The 18844-nt window shown below is 44.1% G+C and overlaps 1 protein-coding gene across 1 annotated transcript in view; it reads right to left on the bottom strand.

Moving 5' to 3' along the window:
- Window positions 1-18844, bottom strand: part of LOC138633150 (thyrotropin-releasing hormone-degrading ectoenzyme-like) — a 107959-nt gene that overhangs the window by 73580 nt on the left and 15535 nt on the right. The window contains exons 3-4 of the mRNA XM_069719226.1: window positions 18625-18844; window positions 6318-6444 (exon numbers count right to left, since the gene is read on the bottom strand). The exon at window positions 18625-18844 is cut by the window's right edge and continues 57 nt beyond it. Of these exons, the coding sequence (XP_069575327.1) occupies window positions 6318-6444; window positions 18625-18844 (347 nt within the window). The remainder of the gene's footprint in view (window positions 1-6317; window positions 6445-18624) is intronic.

Here is an 18844-nt window from a genome sequence, read left to right as displayed (position 1 = left end):
TTTTCACTTTAGTCCATCTGCTGCTGTGTGTCGGCCGGAGGCGACGGCATGAGGAAAAGAGCGAGAGACAAAAGAGGAGAAAAGATGAAAAGATACACAAGAGGAGGGACGTGTGTGTGTGTGTGTGTGTGTGTGTGTGTGTGTGTGTGTGTGTGTGTGTGTGTGTGTGTGTGTGTGTGTGTGTGTGTGTGTGTGTGTGTGTGTGTGTGTGTGTGTGTGTGTGTGTGTGCGCGTGTGTGTGTGTGTGCGCGCGTGTGTGTGTGTGCGCGCGTGTGTGTGCGTGCGTGTGTGAGTGTGGTTGTATGTGTGTATGTGTGTGTGTGTGTGTGTGTGTGTGTGTGTGCGCGCGTGTGTGCGTGCGTGCGTGCGTGCGTGTGTGTGTGTGTGAGTGTGTGTGTGAGTGTGTGTGTGTGTGTGGTTGTGTGTGTGTGAGTGTGTGTGTGTGTGTGTGAGTGTGTGTGTGTGTGTGTGTGTGTGTGTGTGTGTGTGTGTGTGTGTGTGTGTGTGTGTGTGTGTGTGGTGTGTGTGTGTGAGTGTGTGTGTGTGTGCGTGCGTGTGTGTGTATGAGTGTGGTTGTGTGTGTGTATGTGTGCGTGTGTGTGTGAGTGTGAGTGTGTGTGTGTGTGGTTGTGTGTGTGTGAGTGTGTGTGCTGGACCTCAGGCGGTGCTGTCTGTGTGTCTCTGTGGATCCCAGATGGAGTCAGAACTCAACAGAACACATTAGTCCACTTGGTGTGTTCAGACACACTCAGACATTCAGAGGAATCCTCCTGACAGCCGGATCACCTGAGCCTCATCGCCTCGTCGCCTCGTCGCCTCGTCGCCTCGTCGCCTCATCGCCTCGTCGCCTCATCGCCTCGTCGCCTCGCCGCCTCGCCGCCTCGCCGCCGTAAGATTTCTGCTCCGCTGGAACAGTCACATGAAATTCTGACGGAGGTCCGGACGGACCCCCGTTATCGTTCCTTCAGTTATCTGGGAAAAAAACCCGACTCCGTGCTGAACGAGTCTGCTGCTGAAAGTGAAGCAGCGTTCGAGAGTCTCGGCGGCTCGTTCGCGAGTTAAAGACGAAAGTGATGAAGAAGAGAAACGCGAAGTCAATAATATATTTGTGCTATTTGTCCAATTTCAGAATAAAAGCCTTATTAAATAATTAAAAGGTTTCTGTCTGATGCAAACAACCATCAGTGATGTCATCAACCATCAGTGATGTCATCAACCATCAGTGATGTCATCGTTGGTTTGTGAACGTTATGAATCCTCCAGTTCAGATTCTGTCCGTCACCATCTTGTTAGTCCGGAGCGGTTTGGAGCAGGAAGTGACCATATTTGGACGAGCTGCTGTTAAAAAGCCTTCAAAACTTGTTTTAAGTTTGGCTAATAATAATTACATCAATTAAATATATTGATATTAACAGGACATATTTGCCAGTTTTCTGTTTAAATATTCAAACTGAAAGAGTTCTTGTGTTGCAAAAGAGAATTTATTAGAAATCAGAAGTATCTGATTTGGATTCTTCTGGCAGTGAAGTGAGCAGGCGGGTCGTTGCGGAGGCGTCTGCGGGGCAGATCTCAGAGTTTAGGAGCTCTGAGTGCCGTCGACACGAGAGGATTTACTAAAGTCAGATATATTTCAGGGAGCCGAGGCTGCAGGCTGCTATTCGTTTTTCAAAGTTTCAGAGACATCTGTTAAAAACAACACTGATGTTTTTCCAGATTTGATTTGAATGTCTCACGATGACTTTGTTCCTGAACAACATGCCGCTGACTTTTTTTTGTTGTTGTTTGTTTTTACAGGAATCTCCAGCAGAGGTTTCTTCTTTATAAACACGCCCACAGACTTGAGATCCGGTATTGTTAATGCAGGATTACTGGTGAGGATGTTTTTCACCTACACAACCGGCTGCACGGAAACAAAAGAGCTTTTATATCACAGCGTTTCAGTTTCAAGCCGATCAATAAGGTTTACGACGGACCTGATGCTTTAATATCAACAGTCACAGAAGACGTTTCACTTTTGATAATGTTGGAACATTACGCTGATAATACTTCTGTATTTTTATGTTTTTTTGTAGAATATCCGAGAAATCTGCGCTCTGTGACGAAATAATTGAAATGCAGGACTTTTACTTCTACGAATGTATTTTTACATCGTTCGATTGGTAAATAAAAGATGTTTAAACTTTAATCGTACAATAAGAAAAAGGTTGTTAACGTTGTGTTTTCCAATCTGTAGTTTAATGCTAGTTAGTAGGAAAACCAGAATTTGTAATCTACATTTAAGGATTTCATTGGTACCTGATTTTGAAAAATTCAACATACTCAACATACACATAAGAAGCCAGTTATAATATCAGTTGTGTATTAAACTGAGTGCACAGATGTGTACAGATGTTTTTTAGGAGACTTCATATGAGATATGTGAAACCACAGATTCGGCCAGATGGGCGGACATCTTTATGCTCTTCTCTGACAGGACGAAAGCTGAAATAATCCCAGCGATTCCTCTTCGTCTTTGTGCTCGTCTTCATCGGTGTGAGCGGCGCAGGTTTCCCTCCGTCTCTTTAAATTTGTATCTCAGCTCATCATTTCTCTTTCGCTCTCTCAGGGGAGCTCGATGCCCCGCATGACAACAGATGGAGCCCCGAGGCTCTGGGACCACACACACACACACACACACGCACACACACACACACACACGCACGCGCACGCACACACACACATACAGTACTGGCAGCGGTAGGGTGGGGTTACAGAGGCAAACTGTGGTGAAGCCTGATGTCGACATCAGTATTAATGCGCTCGCACACACACACACACACACACACAGTCCATGGTTATGTATATATATATAGTATCGTCAGGTTTCCAATCAGATCAGTCAGATCCACTGCTGGCTCCTCCCCCAGCTCATCCAAATATGGTCACTTCCTGCTCCAAACGAGTGTTGTGTTGTTGTGTTTTGTAGTATTTTCTGCTTTTTATGAAACCCTTAAAATCCATCACACTCGTACTGTTTGACAGATTACGGATTGCATCCATTCTATTCCTGGCCCGGCCCGGACCACCCGGCCCGGACCACCCGGCCCGGACCACCCGGCCCGGACCACCCGGCCCGGACCACCTGGATGCGACCTCACCTTTACCTCAGCGTGGGACTCCCTACCTCTAATGAGTGTAAAGGTCAGGACGCGGGCCAATTAAATGCCAGAGCTAATCTGAGAAGCTGGAAAAACACAAACAGGAAGCTGAAAGAGAATCTGTAATGTGATAGATGAGCGTGGACGGGGAAGAAGTGTCTGACATGTACAATACGCCGCCACGGCGATCACATTAAGGTTCGGGGCGTGGAGAGAGAGAAAATAAAAAGAGGAAACGCACCGCTGCGACACGGCATGCTAACTGATTGTGGCAGGACGGCAGTCGGAAACACAAACAATTAGGAAGACACGGGAGGAAAGAAGAAGAAGAAAAGACGCAGAGATGGAAGCTGACGGCTCTGATATGATTCATTAGGTTGGACGGGGGAGTCGACATCAGACGGGTTTTCAACGAGGCCCAAATAACAGCTGACAACACGTCGGTTTGGCCTCAAGGAACTTCTCACACCAAACTTCTCAGCAGCTTCCCTCCGACACATTGAAATAAATCTGACATACTGAACAAATGATTTTCTGAGAGTCTGTATCAGGTCTGACTGGTCGGTTCCTCCCTGACAGGGATGTTAAATCGAGCCTCGATCGGAGGAAACAGTCCAGAATGGTTATTTTATGACTTCTAAGACGCTTCGAGGGGTCGATTGAATAAAGCTGCCGTCGCAGGTGAACGGTAAGTCGCACCGAGACGTAAACGGAGGAGGACGAAGCAACAACCTCCGCGAGGAACCGCTCCGAGTTTCGTGTCTGGATCAACATCGGCGCCTGAGTTACGTTAATGTGACTGCTGGTAGCATGAACATTCAGGATTTCACAAATAAAAACTTTGAGAAGAAATTTCCTTTCAAGATTTTCTTTTAAATGTCATTCTTGAATAAATCGTTACACTTGTTAATACTTTACTTCTTTTTATGATCTTATATTTTGAGAGATTTTGAGTTTCCTACGTTTAAAAACGTCCTCTCCAGTTTACTTTGAAACGACTCTGTTAAATGACTCGAAACAGCGTTGACGAGTTTACTGGTATAAAAAAAGGGAAATATTCATTTTTAAAGGACATGAACTATGAATTTTTGAAAATTTTAAATAAAGTTGCTAATAAAGTTTCTGTCTGTGTTTATGCGCCGGGTATGAAATTGACATAAGATGGGAGGTCAATCTGAATAATAACTTCCATTTCAATTCAGAAACTTCATCTCTGTCAAGTGTTCCAGCTTCTGTGACTTCAGTAGAAAAATTGCTTTAAAAAGGTTCAAAAGGAAGTCAAATTGATCTGCTTCAAATGTTGAGATGCGATATTTTCATCGGAAGCAAACAAACAGAAATGTTCTTTATAAATGTTCCACGTTTCCTTTGATTAATTATGAAAGCGACTCACTCAAATGAAAAAAAACACGAAGAGAAGGGTGAAGGTAACAAAAATACGCTCAGAAAACTTGGGATGTCGTCGCTTCAAAAAACACTCGACGTTGACCTTCGACCTCACGCAGCACTCCTCAACTGCCACTTCAACATCTTCAAGGTCTCCCACTTCACATGTTTCTGACGCGTAAACGCACCTCAAAAAGGCTACTAAAGAATCAAAGTCAAACACGTTCAGATTATTTTAAACGTTTGATATTTTCTAGAGAAAAAAACATGCGAATATTATTTTGACCTTTCCTTGGATTAAACTCGAAGCCGACATCCTCACGAGCCCAACAAGTACCGAGATAAACAGATCAATTTAAGATGGATTTCTCATCATTTCAGATGACACTTCATCTTCTTTCAGTATTTTATAATAAAGTGACTCTTTGACCCCTTTGCAACACTTTCACATCCATTTTCAGTGCTGCTGCATTATAAGAGCTGTCACACAAATGTATTTCAGTGATTCCAGTTTTACTGCCACTTCAACTTCTTTCAGAGATTTCTTTTAAAGTTTACTTTAAGTAAAAATGTACTAAAACAAAAAAAACTGAATTTGCCATAATTTTAACCAAATTTGAACTCATTAAACTCCCACTTCAACTCCTTTCAGGGCTCCAACTTCAAATCTCAGGTCAAGTGCTCCAACGTAAACAGCTACTACCATAGAAGTCCATTTCAAAAAGTTAAAATTTAGTGAATAAAAATGCAATGAGTAACATAAAAATCTAGAGTTTCCATCATTTCAACTGACACTTCATCTCCTTTCGGTATTTGCTCATAAAGCAACTTTTTGAACTTTTGCAACACTTTCATTTTCATCCGTTTTCAGCACTATTACTTCAGACAAAATGTCTTTCAGTGATTCCAGTTTTACTGCCACTTCAACTTCTTTCAGGTTTTCAACTTCAGGTCCAGCTTCAAGTTTAGCCGTTACTACAACATATACATTTGAAAACCTACAAAAACGGTTGTAAGTGACTGACAGACGCCCTTTCACCACCCCAGCCGCCACTTCTACTGTTTTCAGTGCTCCGGCGTCACGTCTCAGCTCAAACGCACCGACGTCTGCTGTTACCGCCACTTCAAAAAGCTTCAGGAAAAACAACTGGAAGGACTTTTGAACGGTTTTATAATATTTCTCCAGATGCGAGCACACTTACATTTTCTTCAGTTTTTATTTCACTCATTACGTAAAAAGCAGCGAGTCTAAAAATAAACCGGGATAAAGGCACACGGTTGGCGCTCCGCTTCGGTACAACGAGGTCTTCACTTTGCCGAGGCATGAAGACACTTCTCTTTTTTTTATTTAACGAAGGGAGACGAACCGCAACGTTTTCATGTCCGTGACACAAACAAACGGTGCAAAGACCGACGGAGGTTCAATTCCCAGAACTAATCACGCTTTTCAGCCTCCCCCGACGCAACGAGAAGAAAAGCGAGGACAGAGCGTTTTCTTTGCCTGATAAGAGTCCAAATTGATGAACCTAACAGTAATTGTACAAAGGACAAAGAGTTGGCTGACTTTCCCGGGAAAAACGGGGGGAAGTTGTTTTCTCTGTATCCTAATTTGGATCAACAGGGGGATACGAGGGGAAGCTAACGACGTGGGTTTTTTCTATTTAATAAAAGCCGACAGGAAATCAAAACTTCACGGGAACAGAGTGTCTCCTTTGTCTTCTGCCTCCACAAATCAGAACGAAAACCTGGCGAGACATCGAAGGGAAAAAAGGCCGACGACGTCGTCAGACTTACCGAGCTTCGGCAGTGAGTACTGGACTTTGAAGTAGTCCTGGTAGAATCCCAGAAGCCTCTTGGTGATGTGGAGGGCGTAGTCGCCGGCGCCGCTCGAAATGGCGTCCGGCCGGGCGTAGAGACGGATCTGAAAAAGAGAGACGAGGTTTGAAATCGGGAAACAAAAAGCTCAGCTTTTCAGACAACAAAACGATCCAGAAAAGGAAATTAGATTCAGCGGAGAAGACCGGATTGTGCGTGAAGCTCAGGTGGAGTCCGAAGGTGTCAGAAAGGATGAGACACTCCAAAAAAAAAATGAAATCTCATTTGAAGGGATGTGTTCGCACAAAGAGAGATGAGATCAGGCCGGTGTCGGCCGGGTCGAGTCCGCCGAGGGAAGAACTTCGTATTCAGCTCCTCCGGGGCCAAAAGAACTGTTGAGTTTGGGTTCGAGGAAAAAAACTGATTTACAGAGAAATATCGACTCGGAGTAGAAAAGAGACAAATATAGAGGAGAGATTTAAAAAAAAGTCGTGCTTCGGGGCGGATCCCGATGTTTCCTCAGTTTTTATGTCCATTTCATTCATAAATCAAAACTTTAAATATGTTACAGTACACAGTGTTACCGACGACAATCACACACACACACACACACACACACACACACACACACACACACACACACACACACACACACACACACACACACACACACACACACACACAATCACACGGGAGCCGAGCTGTCACCAATAATCAATGGAGGCAGGGTCACCTGACCGCTCCGTACCAATCAGAGCGCTCGGCTGCTGCGGTGACCTCGTTGTGGGCTTCGTCGAAAAAGAGCAGCGGGATGACGCGCTGACAGTGTGTGTGTGTGTGTGTGTGTGTGTGTGTGTGTGTGTGTGTGTGTGTGTGTGTGTGTGTGTGTGTGTGTGTGTGTGTGTGTGTGTGTGTGTGTGTGTGTGTGTGTGTGTGTGTGTGTGTCTGACAGCTGGTCTGTTGTTTCCAAACTGATTCTATTATCTGATACGGATCACTATTTTTTTATTTTTTTATTTTATGGTCGTCACATTTAATGTCTGCGGGTCAAAAAAAATAATATAAAAAACCTCCTTCGGTGCCGAGACAGAAAACTTCACCTCACTGGATGAATACGTAATTTATAGACGTTTAACTTGAAATACCATCTTCTTCCTCCTCAACCCCAAAATAATATAGATTTAATCATTTCCAAAATTCACAATATGTTTTGATGTGAGGAAATATTCTGCTTCGGTCCAAATGCATTCAAGTTTAGATGGTTACAATGTTGCCATGGTAACGGCGGAGTGATATTTCCCAGTGACGAGCCCAGTGTGATGTCATTCTGATTTGTTCAGTGACCAATCGGATGTCTTCGTCTCAACTTTTCGTTACATAACATCAGTTTGTACATTTTTAGAAGGATTTTCCATCTTTGATCGTCTCAAACACAAAAACTTCAGACTCGATCGATCGATCGATTCTACGTGACGTCACGTCCCTTGAAGACGAGCTGGCGGCGCTCCTCGTTGAGTCGGATCCGCCGCGTTAATTACACCACAAACACTCAGTCGGCTGACAGGACAGGGGGTTACCATGGCAACGGGTGGTGGTGATGTCACTGATCAATATGCATGTATCCGCCGGTGTGAATGAAATAAAAAAATAAAAAATAAATAAAAAAAGAGAAACAAAGAAAATAAAGTGTGCCTGGAAAAAGTTACAGTGTGTGTGTGTGTGTGTGTGTGTGTGTGTGTGTGTGTGTGTGTGTGTGTGTGTGTGTGTGTGTGTGTGTGTGTGTGTGTGTGTGTGTGTGTGTGTGTGTGTGTGTGTGTGTGTGTGTGTGTGTGTGTGTGTGCCGGATGGTTTTACTGTCAGAAGGAGAAACCAGCTCACTGTCAGCTGAAGGACGACACACACACACACACTCACACACACACACACACACACACACACACACACACACACACACACACACACACACACACACACACACACACACACACACACACACACACACACACACACACACACACACACACACACACACACACACACACACACACACACAAACACACTCAGAGGTAAACACTCGTGTCCCAGTAATGCCACTCTGCTGCGCCTCAGTTTCCCTTCCTGTCTAATAAATCCCGTTTCCAGCCAACAGTGTGAAACACTGTAAATCCTCGGCTCACATTAAAGCTGCTGTTAAACTGAACCGCAGAAGAAACAACGTTCGGCTTCGTTCTTAAAATAAACGTGACCGTTACAGGTGAAGAATTAAAAGCAAGCAGGTGGAGTCAGAAAGGACCATATTTGGACGAGTTAGGGGAGGAGCTGAATGAGAAACCATGACGATACTACGTCCCGCCCACCGATAGCTGTAACCTGACTGCACCACAGGCCTGTCAATCAAACAGACACGCCCCCAAAAACAGGTCTTCTTGAATCTTCTTTTCTAATGAATGAGGGATTATTTTCAGATGGACCTCCAGAAAACTAAGAAGAAGGAGTGACTTTAGCTAACAACACCGAGATAACTGATGGACACATTTTATTCACTTTGGATTTGATGAGAGAAGTTGAATGGGAGTCTATGGAGCCGGAGGCTTTTTGGAGCCGACCTCTAGTGGCACTCGGAGGTATTGCAGCCGAAGACACTACAGACTACGAAAGTTTTTATATTCAGTCTGTAGGAAGCAGGCTTCAGTTATAGATATATATGATATATATACATATATAGCAATATATACAGTATATATATCGATACATATATATATCAATATATACAGTATATATATCGATATATATATATGAATATATATATATATATATTGAATTATAGTGGATGCTTTCAATGTTTTTGTAGTTTAAAAAAAAAGTAACCTCGCTGCTTACATCACATCAACTCTTCAGATATTTAACCGTAAACAGTTTTGAGTAAAACAAAAAGGTTTTTGTTTTCTCATCTCAGGAACTGTGATTCAATTCAATTCTGGATTTAGATTTTATGAAACACTATTAATTTCTCCAACCTTAACAAGACTTATGTTGACACACGCGCGAGCACACACACACACACACACACACACACACACACACACACACACACACACACACACACACACACACACACACACACACACACACACACACACACACACACACACACACCGATACGACGACTGCTGCTCTACTCACCCAAATGCTAATACTTAATCGCAATCCTCTTTGTGGCCTTGCTCTCCTCTCCGGCTCCCTCAGCACGACTGTTTTCAATAAAAAAAAAATTAAAAAAATAAAATCCAGATTTTTTTTTTATTCTCCTCCCTCCACCAGAACTCATCTCGGAGTGAATATCGGCTCAGAGAGCGAAGAGGGCTTTATTGAAATAGGAGCAGCGAGATGCCGCTGAATCGAATATCGTCTCCCGAGGATTCCTGGAACGCCTGCAGTCATGTTCTCCTAGGTGAGGCGAAACCCGGACGCACTTGCATTTTTTCAATGGGGTGGGATGAAAGGGGAGGAGGGGGGAGGGAGGGAGGGGGGTAACGTCTGACTTCAAAGTATCATGCAGATACACATTCAGCATGTCTCCCGGGTACCGAAAATCTGCTGCTTCACCCCGAACTCAAAAAAGGCCTCACCCACGGTGGCTCGGCGGTTCGTCGTAAAATCCACCGGCCTCAACCGCGACAACAAACTCTTTACGTCCCGCTGACAGGTTTTAGAAAATGTACAGAAGAGGTTTTTACACACTGCCTGTTTTTAAACCTGAATAATAATCGTTTTGAAATTAAATTAGGGAATATTTTGTATTCCAGTCACATCGCGCTTCAGGAACGCAATCAAAAGGAATCAGTCAGAAATCAAAACATGAAAATAAAAAATGAATCAAAGTGCAAAAAAAACGACCGGCCGAATTTCCCAACACGCCGTCTCCAACCCGATCGATGTCCGATGTCTAAGGGCACGACGGCAGGTCGACAACACGTCGGAAAATGTCCTTTAAAGCGCTTTCACATCCGTAAAGTGAAACCAAAAGATATTTGGGAGTTTGTTCCCGTTAAAGCTCGGCGTGGTCACGTGACGCTCCACGTTTCCATTCATCCATTTTAAATCCCAGAAAAACTCCCACCGTCTGAATTAAACCGCTCGTCAATGAAAACACTTTCTGCAAATATTTCCCAGTAAAAATCCCTCTTTTTTTTTTTTCGAGGAGGTGAAAGGATTACCCTCCTCCACCCTCCTCCACCCTCCTCCAACCCCCCCCACCCCCACACACACACACACACACACCGCTGGAAAAGCCTTGAAAACAGATTAACAACAAACAGCAGCAGCAGCAAAACATGATCACAGCGAACCAGAGCAGATACAAAATAAAAACACAACACCATCAAACACGCACAACTTCATTAGTTTTTGAGAAAAAAATTGTACTAAACTTCATAACTGCAGATTGATAAATGTCTAAATGTATTAATGCTTCTTGCAGATGAGATATAATGTTTGAATTATTGAGCTTTAGAGGTGCCGACGCTTCCTTTTATTTCCAGTCCACTGTGCTACGCTAAGCTAACTAGCTGCTAGCTGTGTAGCTTTAGTTACATTTTGAATGAACGGTGTCTTAAAATTCTACTTTAAAATACATTTATTCCAACTAAATATTCACAATTTCTAAGAAGCGGAAGAAAAAAAGTAGGAAACAGGAAGTTCTAACTTTTTAAAATAAAAGCACCTCCTCAGGGGGGCGCTAGCGAGCCATTTGGCCACGCCCACTCGCAACACCATGAAAAATACGGGATTTTTCGTGGCAACTTTCATGAGTTTTTGAAAGAAAAATAAAGAACGAGAAAAATTTAAATAAAATCCTTGAATAAGAAATCGGGCTTTCGCATTACAGACATGATTTGATTTTAAAATGTTCGTCCTCCCCCTCCTCCTTCTCCTCCTCCTCCTTCTCCTCCCCCTCCCCCTCCTCCTTCTCCTCCACCCTTGTTATCTCTCCACTCGTCCGTGACATCTCTCGCTGCGTTCTGACGCTCCGTCTGTCGCCCTTGGATGATGGATGTGGGGTGATGGACGCTCGGTTGCCACGGTAATTTGATGGATGGTTTAGCAACTGATACGAGCGGCCTGGGGGAAGAGGGGAGGAGGAAGGAGGGCAGGGGGGGGGCAACACACACGGCGGGTCGGCTCTCCTCGGCGAGGCGTCCGCGGGTCCTTGACTTTGAGATCGGCGGGCCGTCAGACAGCCTCCGTTGCCTCGGTAACCGACGCCGCTGACCCGTGACGACGGCGCCGCGCGGCCGTCCAATCATATCATCACTTTTACTGACGACGGACGCTTTGATGAAGCGAGACAGGCGCGGCGCCGCAGAGAGGACGGATAACAGTCGCTCTGTCAATGTCAACAAGACACGCACACAAAATAAAATACAAAATGTCTGTTGGCTTCAGAAGGAGGCGAAGACAGAGCTGCTTCAGGCCCCGCCTCCAAAACAACGCGTACTCACAAACCAGAGCCGAGTCATATTTAAGAGGTCATGTGATGACCCAGGTTGTCTATAGTCCGTATGAACGTGACGTTGTTTGCTGACGTTTTACAGAAAGGTCAGAGGTCATGGAGGTTCATGTTTCGGTGGACATTCAGCTGTAATTTCAGTAACGTTTTGATTTTGATTTTTTTGCAGTGTGAACCGGCTCGTTTTCATAATTTCATCACTATTAAAAATGCAACTCACCGTCACTATCTTCATTTATTTGTTTTGAGGACGCTACAAATTCTCTTCTGCTCTAAGAAATCCCCCCAAAAAATGAAACAAAAGTCGTTCATGACTCTTTTTAAAAATCGTTAAAGTAAAAGTTCCCATCCGTGAACGTCTCTGTGGGAGTTTAACAAAACAACAGCGAAGGCGACGCCGGCCGTCCTTCAGTCGAGTCGAGCTGTTTTGTCATTTTCACACTTGTAGAACACGTCGGACACGAAGCGGCGATGCGGTCAGGGTTCGATGATTAAAGTAGGGGAGGTGATAAAGCTGCAGACGCTGAGGAGGGAGAGGAGGACAGGGAGGGAGGGGTGTATCGATGCAACGATGGAAAAAAAAAAAAAAAAAAAAAAAGAAAGTGACATGAATATCTGGTTGATTCCACAAAACCAGGACAGTCTTGAATTTTTGGGAGCGTTTGTCCCAGAAAGTCTTCGTCCTGATAATCAGACGGATTTCTGACGGATAGATTCTGGAAAATAAAGTCCCGAGAGCAAAATTAGAAACAGCGCACGAGTGTGTCTGCAATAAAACGCACACAAAAAAACTGTCGAAACAGAAAGAAATCCTGAACACCGAGTTAGAAAACCAGACTTGGTGCTGTTGAATTATTTCTAACGTAATAAAGTTGAACTGAGCTTCAACTCGTTGGTTTATTCAGTCGTGAGTTTCATCCAGTTTTCTTATGATTGCAACATGTTTCTGTGGGTTTTTTCTATCGATATTATTTTGTTTCACATTAAAACTACATCTCCCGATGAGCCTTTGCTGCGCCCGCACCTGAAAGCTTTAGATCTCTGTCGTTAAACTTTATTTTAAATAACAGGAGTCGCAGAAAAATGAAATGTTAATGTGTCTTTTTTGACATTTGAGAGTCCTAATGTGACCCGCGGTTTATTATCACTGCGTGACGTTTATTATCGGGAGGAAATGTTAATGTGACATTTAACGTCGTTATACGAGATCACGGTAATAAAAATTAAAAAAAAAAAAAAAAATCACTTTCCAGCAGCTCGCTGAGTTTTAGGAGAAACAGTCTGGCTGGATTTATTTTGTTTTCTTATCTACGTCGTGTATTTCTTTGATCAGAACTTTTTGGATTTGCAAAAACATGAATTTGTGTAATGCTGATTTATTATTGCAAATATATCGTGTTTGTAAATGAATCGTTTTTTGGGGTTTTTTTGGTCGTAAATTGACTCCATATAATTTTAAATGTTTACTTATTTTTAACTCATTAAAAGATGGAAACAAACGCCGCGTCAGTTTATCTCTCACTACTCTACTTCCCAGCTCCTCTCAGGCGCTGCTTCCTTCTGAAGATGCAAATTTTAAAAGGAAAAATACATTTATTTCATTTGAAATGAAAATAAAAATAAAAAAGTTTGGTGACTAAGAAAAGGAGGACTTGGATCCATATGTTTGTGTATTTGGGGCAGCAGGACGGTGAATGTGGGTCCGGGGTGTTTTCACGGCGATGAAGAGCAGAACAATAAAACTCTGGAGGGAAAAACAAATATCAACCTCTGGACAAACACAGAAACACGACGACGAGGCGGATTTATTCAATTCAGACTGAAATCAACAGCTCTGATTTATAGATTTATGATGAAGGAGGTCGACTTTAATTAAGTTCTGTTCGGTGTCGGCTGAACTGATTGATTGACGAGCAAAAAAGGGGGGTGGGGGAGAGGGGTGTTAACCAGAGGCTTTACATGAAGCAGAAGTGCTGTTGCTATGGTTACCTGCAGCCATACCCTCCATTCTGGTGCAATACATTACAAGGCAGCCAATCAGAAACGAGATTGGTTATAATATAACACTACGTTTGTGTTGATTATGGTTATTAAATAACACTTTGAAATTAATAAGAGACACTATTGTCTAAATATTAATTTGATATCATCATTACTACGATGTCTACGATGTCAAATCATGCTAATGGAATATTTATGATCTTTAGTATTTGTGCACAAAATTCGATATTTAATTTATTCTTTTTTTTTATGTGTTACTAGAAATTATCAAGTGTTTTTTTGGAGATCTGACGGAGCTTCTCGTGTCTGTCGGCGTCTCGTTAAAAGCAGATAAACGCCGGGTCATCACACACTGTTTTCTTTGTTTGTTTGTTTGTGTTCCGTCAGATTTTAATCCTCCCCAAAGGAAAAAAATATTTAAAAAAAGAAGCATCTCATTACGGGAACAGAAGATTCTTAACGGAGACACAAAAAAAAACAGCAGAAAGACGAGCAGCTGTTTGCGAAGGAGGCGAAGACGGAGGAGGAACACGGCGAGCCGGCGACGGAGCCTGGAGGTCGTCGCTGGTCGTCGTAGCAACTCTTCGTTGTGAGACCTGATGTTTTTCTTTTTCTTTCCTCTCATCTGGAATTTGTGTTCATGACAGCCTGAATTAGTTTTATTTTATTTCAGCACAGGAAGTCTAGTTAAAGTGGTTAGTAGGAACTTTTGGGTTCATCTTCTATGGAACTTGGTAACCATCCTCGGCATCATAACCACCTGGTAACCACCTGGTAACCACTGGGTAACCACTGGGTAACCACCTGGTAACCACCTAACAACCACCTTCTAACATCGTATCTAACATATATTAATCTTACACAAAGATATCCCATATCAACCAGAAAACCGCATTGCCTCCTTAGAAGTAGGCTTGCACAGCCTAGCAACCACCAAGCAACATCCTAGCAACCATTGTGGATTCCCTAGCAACCAGTAGTAAAATATTAGTGAGCAAACAACAACCCAGAATCCCTTAATAATCACCTGGCTACGCTGTAGCAACAGGTAGCATCTAAAAATAAATGCCCTTAAATCAATCGGGACATCATAGCAACCACTTAGCAACACCCTAGCAACCTGTAGTAAAACATCAGAGAGCAAACAAGCAACCAAAATCCCTTAATAATCACCTGGCTACGCTGTAGCAATGAGCGTCGCTAAAATAAAACACCTTAACAAACACTCACGACATCACAGCAACTACATAGCAACACCCGAGCAACTATTGTGGATACCCTAGCAACCACCCAAAAACACCCGAAGACAGCAGTCTGATGTTCAACATCTGATGTAACTTGTGTTCTCGGCTGGCGTCTTGTACGAGTGTAAAAACAAATCAGGCTGATTGGATGGAGGGACGGGAGGAGGAGGAGGAGGAGGAGGAGGAGGAGGATGGAGGGACGGGAGGAGGAGGAGGAGGAGGAGGAGGAGGAGGAGGAGGAGGAGGAGGAGGATGGAGGATGGAGGAGGATGGAGGGATGGGAGGAAGAGGAGGAGGAGGAGGAGGAGGAGGATGGAGGATGGAGGAGGAGGATGGAGGGACGGGAGGAGGAAGAGAAGGAGGATGGAGGAGGAGGAGGAGGAGGAGGAGAATGGAGGAGGAGGATGGAGGGACGGGAGGAGGAGGATGGAGGAGGAGGATGGAGGGACGGGAGGAGGAGGAGAAGGAGGATGGAGGGACGGGAGGAGGAGGAGAAGGAGGATGGAGGAGGAGGAGGAGGATGGAGGAGGGTGAATGTTGGTGTCAGAGGAAGCTGCTCTCCGCCTCCTTCAGGATGAATCCAGATGTTTCCAGCTGCTGTTCGTTGCTTCCTGGATGGTTTTCATGATCTGCAACAGTTTACTCTGTAAATCGAATCACATCCTGTTTATTTAAAATGTTATTCAAGCGAGAATATCTAAAGTCTGAATGTGAAAACTCTCTCGGGCAGATTGTGACGGAGCCGTCGTCGTAAAACACCTGAACGCATCATCTCCGGATGTCACGTCTCATGACTGCTTTTGTTTTGTTGTGTTGCTCCTGAACCTCGAGGTCACCGAGTGTCAGCAGGTCCGGCGGCCGTTTAATCCTCCAGCCTGATCCAGACTGGAACGACTGACCCTGATAGTATTAATGACACCGGACAATAAATAACAGCCTTAAAAAAAACATTAAAAAAGAGCGAGTGAGTGACAGCGATGTTATCGAACGTAGAAACCTTCTAAATTAATTCATGAGGTCAGAAAAGTGTCGTTAGACTACAAATGATTGACGATAAAAGTAATTAACATCCTGTTTACACCGTTTGAATTTAATTTTAATGACCGCCGCTGTAGCATCCAAACAAACACTCTAACAACCAATCGGGACGTCATAGCAACCACATAGCAACACCCTAGCAACCGCTAGCGTTTGTGTCGTCGAGCTCTACCGCCGTTGGAACTACAGACAAACGTAGCCACGCCCACTTCTCACTGATTGGCCAGCCCTTCAGAGTGGCTTCATACAAACAGACCACAATCACAACAAAGACTCAAATGTGGGCAGCAGGTGGGCGGAGCCACGTCAGGGCGCCCAGAGGCTCTGCAACGGCTTCATGTTGTGAAAAGAGTTTTTATGGTTTTATGATTTATGATTTTATGATTTATTCATCCGAACGCGACGCAGTGGAAGTGGAGCTTTTTGGTTTTAGGTAAATGAAAATGGAAACAACCAAAAACAAAGATGAATTTATTCATTATGAAGACAAAAACTCTCTCAGACACACACACACACACACACACACACACACACACACACACACACACACACACACAGTACTGGTGATGGTTATAAATGACCGAGATACAATTTGTCATTAACAGCATTTCACCAAAATCATCTTTCAGTAACAAGAACACGCAGGCGGTGTGTGTGTGTGTGTGTGTGTGTGTGTGTGTGTGTGTGTGTGTGTGTGTGTGTGTGTGTGTGTGTGTGTGTGTGTGTGTGTGTGTGTGTGTGTGTGTGTGTGTGTGTGTGTGTGTGTGTGTTGGAGTGCTGTCCTTGAGTTTCTGGCAGACGAGATGGATGAGCTGTAATTACACTGATAGAGAGATGATCGGAGGAGACGAAGACGAAGAGGAGGAGAAGGAGGAGGAGGAACAAGGTCGTGCATGTGTTTGTCCTTGTGTACGAACGGGGACGCGTGCGTGTGCATATTTGTGTTTTAAGATGTTACGCTTGTTGGGAGGATGATGGGATGTCTGCAGACGGTTCTGACTTCCAAATCGTAAGAGATGAAAACGTAGACGTCGTCTGGACCTCCACGAGCTCAACATGTTGCACAGAACTCATTTATTCACAGCTTTTCAAACCGCGAGCACATGATTCACATATTTCCTTATTTCCTACCGACGGATCCCGTTCGAGCAGATTCCTCCACGTGCGTCTCGAGTGGCCGCTCGTGATCCGAACTCACTTTCACCGCTTCGTATGCAAATGAGCAGAAAATAAACCTTCTCCGTCCGCTGGAAATTCATTTCACGTCTGTAAATGTCCGAACGCTCGAATTTGTAATTCCCAACCTGAACCGTCAGACTCGACCCCGATCGAGTTCAGGCTCAGATTATTGAATTTATCCAGTGGGTTTGAGAGGGTCGGGCCCTGCGCCGCGGGGATCAATGAACCGTGCGAAAATAGACTCAGCCACAAGTTAAATTAACGAAACTACAAAAGTCTCTATTTTGTGTTTACCGTGTGGCCGTCACTCAGGGTGTCCACAGACTGGACATTAAAGTGACTTCCGGGTCTGAAAAATGGTTCCAATGCAGAATTGTCTTCAGCTGCAATACCAGCGAGTGCCACTAGAGGTCGGCTCCAAAAAGCCTCCGGCTCCATAGACTCCCATTCAACTTCTCTCATCAAATCCAAAGTGAATAAAATGTGTCCATCAGTTATCTCGGTGTTGTTAGCTAAAGTCACTCCTTCTTATTAGTTTTCTGGAGGTCCATCTGAAAATAATCCCTCATTAACCATAAAATAGGCCTCTATTGAACTCTACTGCCATCTACTGGATTTTTAAGATTATGCAGCATTTAGTCGACTCGCATCTTTAATGAAAGTAAAAAAAATGATTCGTGGATCCGTCCCGTGATGAAACGGGTTCGACATTTCAACCTTCCTCCGAGTTTCATTACAATCAGGCCGGTTCGTTTTTCTGTAATCCTGCTGACAAAAGAGAAAAAAAACAACTGCGACGAAAAAAAAACCCTCCTCGGTGGCGCTAATTAACCGTCTGAAGATAACGCTGCTCATATTTAGAGCTTCAAGCTTGACATTTTGTCGAGACAACGGGCTCCTTTATTTCACGTCGTATTCACACAAGTTTCATCATCAGAGTTTTTATCCTCCGAGAGACCGACAGAAGAGAAACGGAGAAGAACAAGGAGCCGACGGAGAATCAACAACGTTTGGTATTTGGCAAATAATGAGACCATTAAAGTCAAGATCACAACGGCGGCGGTTTAAATAAATAAACAGGAGCACCAAGAAAAAGAGGTATTTGAGGCGGGATCGTAAGATTTAAAACAAGATGTTGATTTGAATCTCCGTTCTGCATGAATTTATCGTTTTGATTCGCTGTGTTCACCTTGAGATCATTTCCCTTTTTCACCTTCCTTCATCTTTAATAGTTTTTCTGTGGGATAAAACTTGCCTCAAAGTAGCTTAAAAAAAAAAGACATGTCGTTTTTTTTTTTGGAGAGTCGGGACTGACCGTCACGCCGCCGTCCGTCTGCGTCTCCCGGTAGGTGAAGTTGCAGACGGCCCAGGCCAGGTAGTACGTGGACATGCGGGGCGTCCGGGCGAAGCGGTTGGTCAACCAGCCGTCCTCGTCCGCCAGCGAGCTGCTGTCCACCGGCATGTTGGACAGCGAGGTGTACTGCGGGTCGTGGCGGAGGGTGAGGGCGAACGTGGCCTTGTAGACGGGCTCGTCG

Source organism: Brachyistius frenatus, unplaced genomic scaffold (genome assembly GCF_029030835.1).
Source record: "Brachyistius frenatus isolate BFR_SWC_R1_liver_20210118 unplaced genomic scaffold, ASM2903083v1 Contig_210, whole genome shotgun sequence".
Lineage (NCBI taxonomy): Eukaryota > Metazoa > Chordata > Actinopteri > Embiotocidae > Brachyistius > Brachyistius frenatus.
Note: the sequence above shows the minus strand (reverse complement) of the source record. Positions and strands in the feature narration are given on the sequence as shown.